Below are 16,626 nucleotides of genomic sequence, written 5' to 3' on the forward strand. Positions count from 1 at the left end.
ATATTCAGCTACTGAGGCCTGCCTTGCTGGGATCTGTTTACTTCACTGTACAGTACCAAATGCAGCAGATATTTTGCCATTATTCCTCCACAAGGGCAGTCACTGAGGGATGATCCTGTTAATCTTTGACCACCTGGCTTCGGTATGCCTTCCGTTGCCTTCCAATCATGCCAAAGTTCTGACAGAAAGCTTCTCTGTGCAAGACAGCAGTCATCCACATTGCTTCCTTTTGACTAAGGTAAATATGTTTCCTTACACTCTGGCCTCATCTGAGCCAACCTCAATGATCTGTTTCTCACCCTTCTATCAAACTTCATCCAGACAACAAGTCCCTCAAGCTGACCTCACGTTTTTTCCAATTACATTGTAATGGTTAAGGCATTTACCTCACAGACATGATGCATAGTGTTTGATTCTCACCTTTGTTCATTGTCTGGTTTCCTGCAATAATCTGCAGACTGATTTGCCTAGTATTTGCATATGAACCTATGAACCATGCCCTGCCTTTGTGAGTGGTTACAGATTTTAACTTCTTCTCAAAAGCAATCTAAAAGAGAAGTCTACAAAAGGAAGTGGAAGATGTTTTCTCTTTGACCTGTTGATAAAGGTTTAGACCCCTTTTCAGTTCTGGTTCCTTTTTCCCTAGAAGTTTTGGTAGGTCTTGTCTCTGGATCTACTTATTCCATGATAAAAATCCAGCTAACAGTAATTTGAATTTCCATCTGAGTCTAGGCTCTAGCTCTGCAGCCTTCCTTAAGATTTGCAAGACTTTTAATGGGAACTTTTTACCTGAAACTACCAGTTAAAGACCCTACCCCATCATGGACCTCATGCTTTGACACAGCCCCCTTTAGAGCCTGCTTCTTTTTCCTCTTTGAAGTACTTCTTGCAAACAACTGTACTTGATTTTCCATAAAGATAATATCTGCCTCAGCCCAAATCCTTCCTTTGTTCCAAAAGTAGCCTCAGAGACAGCCTTGGACCAGTCAATTTACTTGTCTGTTTTCTTCTCCAATCATGCTAACAGAAGAAAGTGCCATCTCCATACTCTAGATGTGCATTATCAATGAAGGTTCTATCTTCAAACAACAAAGTCCATACAGAAGGATGTTCAGCCGTTTATATCTTTTATCAAAAGCCAAACTAGGGGATAAAGTTTCCAAAGTTGCATTATCTAGTTGGCTTCCAGATTGCATTTGCTTTATTTACTCTTCCAAAAATATGACATTGCCATTTAAACCCAGGGATCACTCTTCTTCATCCATGTCAACCTCTACAGTGTTTTTCAAACCATCATCTGTGGCTGGCATCTGTATAGCAGCAACTTGGTCAACAGTGTATAACTTTATCAAACCTTATAAACTTGAACTTATGTCAAGGTCGTGAGCTGCCTTTGGTTCCACCATTCTCAAGGTATCTTGCTTTGATGGCACCCAAAAGGAAAAGTAGCTAGGGAATCTGTCCCATCCATCTTGGTGGATGAAGGGGACAGTATAGATTTTGAAAGTTACATACTTACCATAGTGATGGATCCTTATTGTTCCATTTCATCCATCTAGATTTCCTGCCTACCAATCCTCATCCAAATTGACACCTTTCTTTCTAGAGGTACCTATCAAACATAAGCCTGAAACCTTACTCCTTATCATATTTTATCCACTAGCTTAGCATCCCATTCAGGGTAAACTCAATCTGATGCAACAGAGAAACTGCATAGCACTATGGAAGTGCTGGAGAAGTATCTATGTGAAAAGTCAACCATCTCAGATCCACCGCAACAGAGGATAACCTAGCCATCAAGATGGACAGAAAAGGACTGCAAGGATCTATCATTAAGGTAAGTATATAACTTTCATGTCTTAAACTAAGTATTCATATTGCCATAATTTTCATATTTCTGTAAATATTTCAGCCTCCAAATGACATAGACAGAATTGCACAGCAACACAGGAAAACTTATAGCTAAGTTAAAAAAAGTTGCTTGACAGTATGTGTGTAGATTTGATTATTAATGAGGTAGTGTAAGTTTACAAAGAATTGCAGATTTAATAATTACCATATTAAATGTATAAAATCCAGTTTTAAAACCTACAACTCTAAAGATGAGTGTTCTTAGTTGGTGATTTACACTTTAGTGACTTTTGTGGTTTTAGTGATGTGAACTTTTGCTTTAACTGTGAGGTTAAAACTTGATTTTGTCAAAAGGCTCAGGATAAAGCTGTTGAGAGTACAATATTTCAGAGCTCCACAGCAGGGAATAGGTGGACACACAAGAAAGGCTCTTAAAGGATTTGCAGGCTATCGTCACATCACTCATAAACTAGATTTGAAAAAAAAAATAGACTGTTTATGGAAAAAAGACAAAAAAAAAATAATCTGTTTGGTTGACAAGGAAGCAAATCTGATATGAACCTAACATTCCTAATATAACGGAAAACTGACCCATTGGAAGAGAGTGATAGCTGGAAGTACCTTGGAGTTATGCTTGAAGAGCTTATCCTTTAAGGAGCACTTCATTTCTGGCATCAAAGACACGCAGTGTTAATTGAGTCATTTATACATAGTAAAATAGTTTATAGCACTACATTCCAGAATAGTTTTAGCATGTGGTCCCCTGTTTCTTAACCCCCTATACTGCACTGCAGTGCTAAGAAGCCTACTGAGAAAAATAGCTGGCAACAGTGCCTACAATAGGTTGCCAAGTCTGCAGCAAACATTTTATCATCTACTCACCATTCTACTGCCCGCCCTTCTATAAACTGGATGAATTTTTCCTACAGAATACTATATTTTCAGTATTTGTATTAATTCAAATTACTGCACAGCAACCAGTGTATTGCCCTAGCCAATCTATTAAGACGGCACAAATGCATGAGGAAGGTTAGGTCGACTAACCAAAATTGTACTAAGTCCATAAAGGGAATCCTGCTGTTTGTTGGCCACTAGTTTATTGATGCTCACAACATCATCATAAAAAGATTGCAGGTATCTTGTAATGGTGGTTAGATGTGGAAAATAGCAAGAAGCTTAATGTTGTGTTTTTGTCACTTTCTTCTCCTGTGAGTTTCTTCAGTCCTGGAGTTGGTATATTTAGTTTGGTAGTAACCTCCACTTGTGTTTTAGAAGTTTTGGAATTGAATAATCTGAGATTATTCATAGCAAATCCATCCCTAGATTTTGGCTAAAATTATGGGATTACATTCCTAGTTTATTTCTAACCGTTGATTGGAATAAGCTTCCTTGCAACTTCAGAATTATTGATCACTTTGCAGAGTTTGCATGTACATTTAGCAGCTTTGCCTCAAAAAGATAAACTGCCCAGACTATAACAAAGCAGGTTAAACTATTTATCCTTATATTTTCTGACATTTTCTTTGCCAAAAAAATGTGTGTTTTTGATTTTTATTCCCTTGATTACAAGCCTTCTGTATTATTGATTTCTCATTTTCTTTCTTTGCTTTAGATATTTGCAATATCTGTGCTTCTTAACCAAAAAAAGTGATTATTCATTTAACCACTTGTGTTATGTTAATTGTTATGTTTAATGGTGTATGTTTTTTTTTTTTTTTGGAAAGTGGGCTTTTCCTATACCAAATCTCAGAAACAAAGCAACAACTTATAGATGACTTCCTAGCTCTGTCTTCATAACCAAGCATGCTTTTTTGAAGAATTTGCAAAGTGGCATGTTTACATCATTTGCTTTATTGATGTTTTGTCTTTGAATTTAACATTCTAAATCTGCTCTATTCTATTACTTTTCAGGGGCACCCTGGCATTCCTGGTGAAACTGGCCCTCCAGGACCAGAAGGTCCTCCAGTAAGTGTGACTTATTAATATAATCTCAGCAGTAAAGGAGTTAGGTAACCTATGTGAAATGATAGTGACAAGCATTATATTACTGATTTGAAATTAGAAGGAAATGGTTTGTGAATATGTCTCTATTAGTAGAACATGAATTAGGAAAATATATATTATTTATTTTATTTTATTTTATTCATGCTTATTTACTGGAGTAGTGCACTGATCAAGTTGACTATCTGCAGGCACAGTCCAAATAATACAGTAAAATAATATATCACAAAATATATTAACAAAAATATGTTTTGAAACTTTATATACAAATTGTCGTATTTAGATTCACTAGTAATCAAGTGTCTATTTGATTTTATTAAAACGTTGCCCACATTTTATTTATTTAACCCCTGTGTTCTCCATCTTAATCAAGCTGATACTTTCTAAATTGAAGAGCTTTGAGCATCAGGTTGTATTGTTATTTCCAGCTGAAGACTGCCAAATTAAATGTATCTTGTATTAAATGTGTAAAGGGCTTGGGGCTGTTTCCCTTCACAATGAATTTGTGTTTAATACAACAACAACAACAACAACAACAACATAAATGCTAAATGCTACATTTTCTTGTTAGTTTTTATCATTGCAACTAGCAGAAAATGTGGTGTGTGGAGTGTGTGTCAGTCATGTGTGACCCATGGTCAGGGGCATTTAAAAATAATAAGCTTTAGCTTTGACAGTGTGATATAGACATTTTTAACAGTGCATTCCAGGTGTCCTATTATACTTAGAAAAAGGAGCTGAATTACTTTAATGTTGTGACATGCATATGTGTTTAACAATTAATCTTCTTGAGCTAATCTATAGTAAAATGCAAATTTTTACCTCACTAATGATGACATTTCAGTACAAGACAGAAATAGAAGGAAACAAGCATCTGTTAATGCTAAATATTAGCTGTACTCGTGGATGCAGCAACACTGTATGAGGGAAGGACAGAAGGAAAAAGAACAATGATATATGCTAATTCTAACAATATGGCTGACTAAATATACATTTTTGGTGGTAAACTATTGCTAACATTAAACGATTCTATTGCCAAAAGTAAAATTGCCACCATTAAGACACTATCAGCAACTTCATGAAAGTATGAAAATGTATCCTTAAAAAATGCCAATGAAATTCATTTTCTTCGGCAGTTCCTTTATATAGTTTTGTAAGTTAAACAGTATAGCACAATTTTTAATGGCACATTATTAGTGGAGTGAACAACTCATTAGCTATGTACTGAATACCTGTCTGCTTGTGAGAGAACTTTCATGTGCAGTATGTGTGAAAGACATTTCTTCTGCTTGGAATGTGTGGAAACATCCCAGAAGACAAACAAATTATTCATTAAACCACCACAGAATTTCTAAAGTTCATCTATATCAGAGACCTTGACAAAATTTCCTTTTTAGACATCTTACTGGAAAAGGATTATGAAAATAAGATGTTTGTTTCAAAAATCTTTAGGAAAAGCACGTATTTGAACTCACAACTGCATTTTTCTAGCACACACCCAGTCAAACAAAAAAAAGCAATAGTTAAGGGGCAGTTCATGCATGCAGCTTTTATGGTATCTGGTATTGATGAATTTTTAGATGAATGTGACAACTTGAAAAATATGTTTCAAAAAAGAGGCTATCCTTGTAAATTCGTTAGTGATATAATGACTTGAGGTGGTTAACAAGAGAGAGCATGGGTTTTATGTACCTTTACTTTCTTGTAATATGATTGACAGTGGTCCTTCCACCAGTAATCAAGAAACTAACCTTGTTGCAAGTAAGAAAGATTATAAGACTTTTTTCATCACTGTATTCACTTAAGATAGTTACGTACTAAGAAACATCTTAACAAAAAACTGGTCTATTTTGAGACATGATAAGAACATCAAACCACTAATAGGACTGCAACCTATTATGGTATATAGGAAAGGCAAGAATATGAAAAACATATTTGAGAGCAGTAACTCAAACCACAGGTCAGGTTCTATGAACAAATGTGGCAGATGTAATTATTGCAGTTACATAAAAGATGGCAATATTTTTGACATCAATAATATCAAAATCAGAATCAATCAGAAATAGAATTGTAACTCGGAGAAAGTGATTTACTGTGCCATGTGTACCACCTGTTCTTGCTTTTACATAGGCAAGACTGATAGAAAGTTAAAAAATCGCATATACAAACACCTATATGACATAAGGAATAAAAAAAGAAACTAATTCTCTTAGCAAACTTGTTTTGGAGAACAATGACCATAAGTTCCAATTTTTTATTATAGATAATATCGGTACCAACATGAGGGCTGTTGCATGGTCACTGTTACTTGAAAAAAGAGAATTATACTGGCAATTACTTTTGAATGCTGGGAACTGGCCAGGCCAGAATGAGCATATTTCCATTAGCCCAATTTTAAAACTAATGGCATTGGAAAGATAAAAAATATATTTCTCCATTATGTATTTTAACATTTTTAATCATTCACATGTTCAGTGTTTATTATGTTAGTGTATTTATTTCTCTTAACATTTTCTACTGTATCTAGTTTTTAGCATTTAATTACACATATTTATTGTTTTAACATATTCAACATAGTTAAATATTTATTGCACATTGTTATTTTATGAAGCAACGCTTATATAAAGTGTGTTTTTTAGTGTGGTGTGTTCCATGAAATTTTTCAGTTTGTATATTTTGTCTGCTTTTTAAATTCAGTGACTGTAAATATTGTGTTTTTAATGACATAATTGATTAGTTCATAACTGGGTGGAACTTCTTGTTTGAACTGTATAAGAAGGAAGTAACTATGTGGGGTAAATTCTCTGATGAAGTCTAGATCTTTCTGGATGAAAGCGCTAATCCTTGAATTTTTATGTTCTGAAGTTAATAAAGAGGATTCTGCATTCTACAACTGTGTGGTGATTTGCAGCCTACATTACTTTGAGTGGGTTGAATTCAGCTGCTACTTCTGGCTTTTGTGTTTATCTGCTTCAGTTTGTACTTTGTGACTTTATTCATTAAATGGTAAGAAATGCATAAATTAAATAATTTGAGTATAATACTACTAATCACTGCCCAGTTGTGGTTGATGCAAGATTTACCCATTCCAACTGAAATTTATCATCTTAGACTTTAACTCTATGCATAACCCCTGTGAAGCATGGCTAAATTGTGCATCACCTATTTCTAGGTAATGATTAGTATATACAAATCATAGAAAATACAGGGCTATTCATCAAGAGGCTATGTGTGCCTTGCTAGTAAACACTCTCAGGCTTTACCAAACTTTTTAAGGAGGGGAAGGCCTGTAAGTCCCAGAGTGTATGTTAGGGCACCAATCCATTTCTCTAAGATATGTTTAAAAGCTGACTTGGAGTCACATTGGTTAACATGCAAGGGGAGTCTATTCCAGAGAGAGGTGCTGGGTAGTGAACTCATTTGTACAACTAGTTTTATTTATTACCTGGTGTAAATTGAGGTTGGCTACCCTATTTGATATTTTGAGGAGGTCACGGATAATGATAATAAAATTCCTGAAGACACAGATCTTCCCTCAAGACCCAGTATGACGTGGAGTACAGAGGAAGTGATTCCAGTCTTTTCTACTAAGATTTTTGAGTCCTGAAATCTTTTTCATTAGGAACTTCTTGTGGTATTTTGAATTTCCTGATGTGTTTGGTGAGGTGCATTATATTCTATAATGGGTCTAACTAGGGCAGAGAACAGGGGAGCAGTAACTTTCTTGGTTTTAGATGAAATACTGTTTGTGATTATTTGTGATGTAGAAGGATTTTCTGACTACAGTTGCTATATGGTGATTGAAAGAGAGGGAGCCATCAACCCATGTGCCCAAGATCCTGATCACAAACTCACTGGAAAGTGGGATGTCATTGGAAAAGTAAGTGGTAGGAATTAATTGCTTTCCAAAGGAGATGATACTGCATTTCTTAGTATTTAGTTTGAGCCCTTTTCACTACAGCAGAAGTTAACACATGTTAGTTTCATTTAAAGAGTGTTAGTTTCATTGGTTGATTTAACTACAACACCCAGCTTACAGTCATCAGTGGACTTAGCCAGAGATCCTTGTTGTCATTATTTAGGTCAGAGAAATACATGCTAAAAAGGAAGGGGTTTAGTACAGAACCCTGGGGAATGCCAATGGTCACATTTTTCCTAACTTAGGAGGCATCAGTGATCCTGACAACATGTGTTCTGTCTTGGAACCAATTTACAGTCCATCTTACCACATAGAAATCAGTCTTTAAACCCATTAGCTTATTAATAATTCCATCATGTGTACGGTGTCAGATGCCTTTGTCAGATCCAAGTAGGCACTGTGAACAGTACGGGCACATTCCCCATGCCTGTATAACTTTTTCAAAGATATGCGTAAGATTTAGCAGGTATGGCCTACTCTTAACAAATCCAAATTGTTGTGTGTGGTGCCTGATCAAATTTGATGTCAGTGATGATGTGTTTTATGGTTTACATACAAGACTAGTAAGGTTGATGGGTCTGTAGTTTCCCAAGTCAGTGGTAGGGGACACCCTTATACAGGGACATCACTATAGCAGTGCACCATGACTCAGGAACATTTTTTGTGGCAGGGTTTAGGTTGAACAGCTTAAGGAGGGGAGCATAAGAGCCTGCTTGACACTATTAGTCAACTTGGTATATTGTCAGGACTCACTGAAGAGTTGTTTGGGTCTTGGAGAATGCTTTAAGGATATAATTGTTAGAAATGCTATGTGGGGAAGTGACTCATGGATGTGTGGAGTGGAGAGAATAGTTTCAGGGAGGAAATGTGCAGCACACATATTTTCTAGTATGTTGGCAATACCCTGCACTTAATAAGTCACGGGACAAACATTAGTAATAAGATAATATTACAAGACAAATACACATACTGTAAACAGAGGACGTGAATTTACCAATGTGTCATGGCCAGCATTTTCCTGTAATATAGTAACTACATATACTCCCATCAAATAAAAAGTGCATCCTTATTAGTGGAAGATATTATGCCTTCCATTTTTACTGTTCCTTATTTTTTCAGGGTTCTATTGTAGACACAATTCAAAAATACTAAATACATTCCAAGGAAGCATAAATAATAACATAGATTACTCAAATCCACAGTAAAAAGTGATATTTTAAAACCTAGAAGGCAGCCAAATCCAAAACAGCAATGACTGTCATTAAAAGAGAAAACAGAAAGATTTAAAGAGCTTTTAATTTTTTTCTGCATTTGCTATTATTTTGTTTGTCTTGTGGAATACTGACCTCCACTTTTTGGAAATGACAGTAGAAGTAAACAATATAAAACTCAAAACATTTTTAAGTGTTTGTGAATAACAGTTCACTTAAACATATATAAGAAAATCATGTCAATTATTTTTTCTCTCTGGTAAGAAGAAACAAGGCATTATCATTTATGTATTTAACATCTGTTACCTGTAAAAGGGGGTACCTTTCAGCCATGACCTAGGATGTAGTGGCAAGGATAAGTACATGCAAAACACAGATGGACAATTAAGGCAGTCAACTGAAAACATAAACAAACATGCATACAGACTGGAAATTGGTATTGAACTCTAGACTTAGAGCTGTGAGGCAGATATCTTACTACTGAGAGACATCCTGTTCCATTCAGTCCCTGTACCAAGAATGTTGAAATTTGTATTCTTGTGGAAGTTTGGAAGTTAGAAGGGAAAAAACTGATAAAGATCTGGAAGGTTTTGTTTAACAGTATTTTAAGAGGAGGAGAAGTACCAGCATCCTGGAAGAAGGCGGTGGTAACGGTAATACCTAAAGAGGGTAAAAATCCATCAGATCCAGCTTCATACAGGCCCATTTAATTACTAAACCATGATTATAAAAGTGTTTATGACTATAATGGTTAAAGAATGGCAAAGGTGATGCCAAAATTGATAGATATGGATCAGTGTGGTTTTTTGGAGGGGAGACAAACATTTGACAATATTAACAGAACACTGATGATCCAGAGGGAAGCAGAATGTAAGAAAATACCACCTTTATTAGTGGGTCTTTATGCAGAGAAAGCATTTGACAAAGTAGACTGGGACTTCGTGAGCAGGGCAATGGAAGCATTTGCCTTCCCTTGATACAATTATAAGGTTGATTAGAAGAATATATGAGATATCTGAGGAGCAAATTAAGGTGGTTGGGGTCCTCTCTGATAAATTCTGCTTGAGTAGAGGAATGAGGCAGGGGTTTTCTGCCTTACCCTTTGTAGTTTGGATTATATTTAGAACCATTGGCAAAGAAAATAAGGAACTCAGAAATTCAAGGATATAATTGGTAAGGTAGTGAGGAAAAGCTGGCTCTATTTGCAGATGATATTATTTTATACGTGACAAAACCAGAAAAAGACATTATAGTGTTGTGGAACATTTTAAGACAGTTTCAGATCTTCTTGAGATACAAAATTAATGAAGCTAAAACAAAGGCATTAACGATAAATTATGTACCCACACATGAATTGGTCCAACAGTATCCATATTTATGGGGACATGATAAAATTAAGTTTTTAAGAGTATGGATTAGAAATTACTCTGTTGTGGCAGCTAATGATATGTGGGAAGAGACTAAACAGAAGATAATACAAAAATTGAGAAACTGGAAGCTTTGTTATGTGGATATGGATACTAAGATACAACACATTAAAATGTTTTTCTTCCCTCTAGTCTTATACATAGGCCAGGCATATTTTTATCAACCAGAGGAGAAGCTGTTGGTAGCAATTGAAGAAGAGTTGAAGGATTTTATCTGGGAAGGGAAAACAGCAAGGATTAAGTGGGATAAGCTTATTCTTCCAATAGAACAAGGTGGACTAGGATTACCCAATTTGAGGGGGTATTTTAGAGCAACACAGTTAAGGCTCTTACACATAGCACAAGCAGAACATTATAATTCAAAGTGGAAAGGAATGATGATGATAAAGGAGGGAAGTTCAAGAAATAAGGAGATATTGGGATTCTGGATACAGACTCTTAAGGAGAACAACAAAAATCATACAGAGTATTATATTCATAAAATAGCAGGGAGTATTCTAAGAAATAAACCACACAAGAATGGAGAAAAGAGGTTTTGCCGATAGGGATGACTGTGGTCAGGGATGCGGGTAATAGGCAAGAGGGGGCTGTCATTTATTGGAGAAAACTGGCAAAGAAACCAAGATATTGGGAGGAAATAACTAGAATGGGAAAGGTAATAGAATGGGAAGAGGCCAAGAATTTATTTGGACTGCAGGTTAGAGATTACCATCCCTATCAAGGATTGATATCCAAGTATAGGCAACGAGAAAGGGGGCTCCTGAATGAAAGACCAACACTGGTAGAGTTTTTAATAGAATCTAGAACAGAAGCTACCATTAAAAAAGGAATAATTAGCAAAGCATATAAAATATATGCATGATAATTATAAGAAACAATCAGAGGAGCTTAGAAAGGATTGGGAATAGAGACTGGATAAGCAATTCACAAAGAGACAATGGGAGGATATATGTATATCTCCCAAATGTGCAACAAAGTCTAGAAGATTTAGGATCTTTGTCTGTAAGTGATTACATAGGTATTTTTATACCCCAAGTAGACTCCAAAGAATTTTTCCTCGGGTGCATAGCAAATGTTGGAGGTGTGACGGGCAAGAAAGGGTGCCTGAGAACATATTTTTTGGGAATGTAATGAACTGGCAGACTTTAGGGATTCAACTGGGTGAGCAAATTGGATTGACTGGGGAGATGATTTTTTTGAGTTATGATACAGAATCAAAATTGCCTAGTTATAGTAAAGCCTTCTTGAGTCTAATTATGGTGGCTGCAAAAAAAGCAATTACAAGAAAATGGAAATCGAAGTCTAAACCAACTTTACTAGAAATAGTGAATATAGTAACAGAGATAAAATAACTGGAATTGGGATTTTTACAAAAAGGAGGGAACAAACTACATAGGAAAAAATGTGAATTGTGGGAACAATATATGTAGAGCAGGAATGATGTTGAAGAGGCAGGATTTGAATGAGCCATATAATGCTTAACTGACAATGACTGGATAGATTATAAGTGATTTATAATCTTTGCAACTATAGTTGTTTCACTGGTGTCTGTGATGTATACTGTTTGCTACTAAAGTGGTGTCTTGTTTGTTTTTCATTTATGTAAATGTAAGATTGCCTATGTCATATGTGAAGATTTAATAAAGATGCTTGTTCGGAAAAAAAAGAATATTGAATCTTGTAAGAAAAAGGAATCTTCAGACACTTTAGCATATGTAATCACTAAGGTATGCAAATGTATGTTCTTCTTGAGTACCTCCATTGCTCAAGTGTGCTAGGATGCATGTGCACGTCTTAGCAAAAGCAAAAATGTGTAGATGTCCGTGAACTGAGTGTCAGTATACTCAAAGTCACTCTTTGCAAAGGCTTTAAAAAGGCTGGTCATGGTGTGTCCTCAGTTTAAAAGAGTAACCATAAACATTAATGTTTGGTGTTACATAAAGATCCTAACAGCATAAAAAGCCCTGATGTTAAGTTGTCAATCTCGCCTTCATTCTTGCTGGATGGGTTCGGAGCCGATCCTTGGCTCTGACTCGGCCACTTACTAAAGCTTGAGAGCTTATTTTACCGGCTCGAGGCAACCCTATATCCCATGATGCTAGGCGATAACTCCCCAGATCTCGTTTGCCGCTTTCGCTTGCGAGGTGCGTTTTTTTACCGGCTCCTGGTAAGTCTTAGATATAGTGAGTTCAGTCAGCCTTTTTGAGTTAATTTATAGTTATTTCTTTCAATAGTAAGTAACTACCCTTAACTTTATTACTTTTTTATATACCTTCCCTTTTTATCCCTTATATCCCACCCCCTCCTCTCTTAGGTTAGGCCTTAAGCCTGCCCCTTTCCTAATTTTTCTTAGGGATCCTGTGAGTGTTTGGGTGTGTCAGTATCCCTATTAACATTTTATTGTTAATTTATATTTTTAGAGAGTGTGTGTGTGTGTGTTTGTTTCTGTTACTTTTGTGAACCCTCGACACTGTTATGTCGAAGGAACCTAAAGAAGCTAAGGTCTCAGGCTTTAAGAAGTGTGACTCGTGCTGTCAGAAAATGTCTCTGACAGACGGTCACACTTCTTGTGTTTACTGCCTGGGACCCCTGCACCTGCAGGACTCTTGTTCAGTATGTCATGCATTCAGTCCAAGAGTCCTGCAGGAGCGCAGGAATAAACTTATACTGAGGGGCTTGTTAAAGCCCGAGGGCTCCCTGACTAAGTCTGCGTCGGGGAGGCTCTCGAAACCTGCAAAACCGTCGGCTCCAAGTACTAAGCCTTCGGCTGCTGGCTCCTTGTCTGTGCCTAGATCGGCTCCGGCTGGAGCCGATCCCTTTCAGTCACAAGTTCCGGTCTCGGCACCACTCGGTGCCGATACCTCTGAGCCCATACTTTTGCTGTCGGCTCCGGCTGGAGCCGACATGTCTTCGGCTCCGTTGGCTCCATCTAAGAAGAGGTCAAGATCCCCTTCATTGGAGTCCATCCATTCGGCTCCGAGGTCTCCCCTGTTCTCGGAGCGGAGCCATCGGAGCCGATCTTCTCGGTCGTCCAGACTTTCAGATCACAACCTTGAGAGAGTGGTAAGTAGGCTGTTAAAGTCTCAGGCATTGGCCCAGATGATCTCTAGCCCATCTCATCAGACAGTGGCTATTACGACTCCACCTATTTTTCCTCCTTCGAGTCTCCCTCAGAGTTCGGAGCCGGAGCTCCTCGGAGCCGTGACCATTGTGGCGTCGGAGCCGATACCTCCCCCTTCGGCTCCTTCGTCTTCCGCTCCGATCTCCTCTTTGATACCTTCATTGGAGGGATCCGGGTGCCTGATCTCTCTCGTCAGCTCTGAGGGGGCGAGTGGCATCGGACCATTGTCCGACCCCGTTCTCCCTCTCGGAGCGTCGGCGCTGGTGAGCTCAGCCCCGACATCGGCCTTGGAGCCTTCCCTGTTGGTGTGGCCTGGGGTTCCTACATCTTCGGAGCGGGGGCCCTCTGGCCTTTCTGATAGGGGAGCCTTCGAGGTGATGAGGAGTGTACTAGCCCCAGGGCTTAGTCAACGGTCAGCTCCATCAGCTCCTCCCACTACAGTGCCTGCTGATGTCTCTTCTCACTCTCTTGATCCCAGACCCAGAGATCCAACGCCTCAGGTTTCCCCACTGGGAATTTCTTCCTCTTCCGAGGCTTCTCATGACCTGTCAGCGGAGCCTCCGCGTAAGAGGACATGTAAGAGGAAGCATGTGGACTCCCCTGAGTCTATTACATCTGACACCGACTTGGATGAGTCGGAGGGATCCCCAAAGTCCCCCTCTGAGGATGTCTCCTTCTCAGACATCCTAGAAATCCTGAAGCAGAGGGGGAACTGGTCTTCCCTTAATCCTTCCGAGGATGAGTCGGTGTACCTGGAGGCATTCAGTTCTCGACCCTCCACCTCCTGGGTGTCTCCGCCTTTCGACCCCCTTATGGAAGTAGTGGCTCGGAAGGCGTGGTCGGCCCCAGATTTGGTGGAACCCACCCCTCGGAGGCCATCTAAATTCATTACAGCACCAGTTGACAAGCAATTCCTAACAAAAGGTGTACCGGTAGATGCCATGGTGGTGGCTGCAGCCACCAAGAAGGAACTGGCTGATCCTTCAGTACCTATCCATCCTCCTAATAAGGATTCTAGGACCATAGATAGGTACGGTAAGCGGATGTTTTCTTCAGCGACCTTTGCTATGCGGTCGCTGAATTACCTCTGTCACTTCACCCGCCTTCAGAGAGATATTCTCAAAGAGTTGGGAGAAGTCTTACAGGATCCATCAGCTGCTGGGTCCCAGGATAAAATAAACTCACAGCTTGGAACCCTGAACTTGATTGTTAACTCCTCCATGCGTCTGATTTCATATGCGGCCGATGGAGCGAGTAGGGCCGCAGGCACAGGAATGGCCTTAAGGCGTCATGCCTGGATGCGGCTGTGTAATTTCGCAGACCCTTTCAAGGCGTCCTTCACAAATTTCCCTTTTGATGGTTCGGCTTTGTTCGGACCTCAAGTGAAAGACACCTTGACCAGATGCGAGCAAGATGGCAAGACTCTTTCTGCCGTAGGAGTCCGTTTCTCCACCCCTTCAAGACCATACCCTAAGGGTCAGAAGGGCGGGAAAATGTGGTTCCGCAAATCTCAAGGAGTCACGTCTGACACAAGAGGTCAGTTTACCCCCAGAGGCAGAGGGGGTAACAACAACAGACGCCACCCTAGGGGCAGAGGGGGTCCGCAAAACCAGGGTATCAGGGAGCCTCTCTCTGACAAACCCTCCCAGCATCCCTGAGATGTTGCCCGATTGTCCACCTTTGGAGGCAGTCGGGGGAAGATTGTCGCTGTCCCCAATAGCCTGGCTTTCCCTTACTCAAGACAAATGGGTACAGTCGATCATATCCGAGGGTTACAAAATTCCCTTTATCCAAACCCCAATTCAACAAAATGGAACCCTTCCAGACGTTCCACCCGGTCTAAGGGAACTAGCAGTATCAGAAATATCAAAACTGCTAGCAAAAAGAGCCATCCAGCCAGTCCCAGCAGACCAACTAGGATCCGAATCTACTCAAGGTTCTTTTAGTACCGAGAAAGACAGGGGACTGGAGACCAATATTAGATCTCAGCAAACTGAACAAGTTTGTAAAGAGAACAAGATTCTGGATGGTCACGCTACAGTCCATTCTGCCCTTTCTGGGCAAAGACAATTGGATGTGCTCCGTGGACCTTCAGGATGCGTACTATCACATCAAAATTCACAGGCGCTCCAGAAGGTTTCTCCGCTTTCGGCTGGGGCCAGTCACTACCAATTCAGAGCCCTGCCCTTTGGTCTCACTACAGCCCCCAGAGTGTTTACCAAATGTATGGCAGCGGTTACGGCTCACCTGAGACGGCAAGGATTCCAGGTGTTTCCATATCTAGACGACTGGCTCCTCACTGCCACCACCAGGCATCAACTTCTCCAAGCCAGAGCTTACACCATTCACATTTGCAGAGGGCTAGGAATCTCTATAAATTTTGAAAAGTCTGCCTTGTCGCCTTGTCAATCTATTACCTTTATAGGCGCCAACTTGAACACCGTACAACTTTCAGCAAAGTTAACAGACCAAAGAGTCTTAGATATTCAAAACCATGTCCAGGTTCTTCTTCAGAGCGACAAAATTCAGGCCAGGTATGTCCTGAAAGTATTGGGTCTTATGGCGGCCGCCATAACACTTCTTCCTCTTGCACGTTTTTACATGCATCTTCTACCGTGGATGCTGTTTGCCCAATGGTCTTTTCGGCAACTTCCCATGCATCACAAGATCATGATAACTCAAACTTGCAAAAGTCATCTGTCCTGGTGGATATTGTCCCCTCAAGTCCATCAGGGCAGACCCTTTGTTCCTCCTCCCCCAGTCGCCATGGTGACATCGGACGCCTCCCTGATCGGGGGGGGGGGGGCATTTTCAGGGCAGGATGGTCCATGGCACTTGGCAACCTTTCGAACGCCACCTGCACATAAATGTCCTAGAGATGAGAGCAGTGCTTTTAATGTTGCAAGCCCTCCACGACTCTCTTCCCCTAGGAACTATTGCAATTCAAATGGACAATATGTCCGTAGTGTGGTATATCAACAAGCAAGGCGGAACCAAGTCATATCCCCTGTGTCAAGAGGCACTCAGACTTTGGCAATGGGCAATCTCCTCTCAGCGGTTTCTGATAGCAACGCATATCCCTGGGAAGTCCAACTT

General features: G+C 39.5%; 1 protein-coding gene across 1 annotated transcript in view; it reads left to right on the forward strand.

Moving 5' to 3' along the window:
• LOC122790588 (collagen alpha-1(XXVII) chain-like) overlaps nt 1–16,626 on the forward strand; it is a 1,538,899-nt gene that overhangs the window by 195,515 nt on the left and 1,326,758 nt on the right. The window contains exon 6 of the mRNA XM_044058114.1: nt 3,763–3,816. Coding sequence (XP_043914049.1) covers nt 3,763–3,816 — 54 coding nt within the window. The remainder of the gene's footprint in view (nt 1–3,762; nt 3,817–16,626) is intronic.

This window comes from Protopterus annectens, chromosome 16.part0 (genome assembly GCF_019279795.1).
Source record: "Protopterus annectens isolate FY-2018-M chromosome 16.part0, PAN1.0, whole genome shotgun sequence".
Lineage (NCBI taxonomy): Eukaryota > Metazoa > Chordata > Ceratodontiformes > Protopteridae > Protopterus > Protopterus annectens.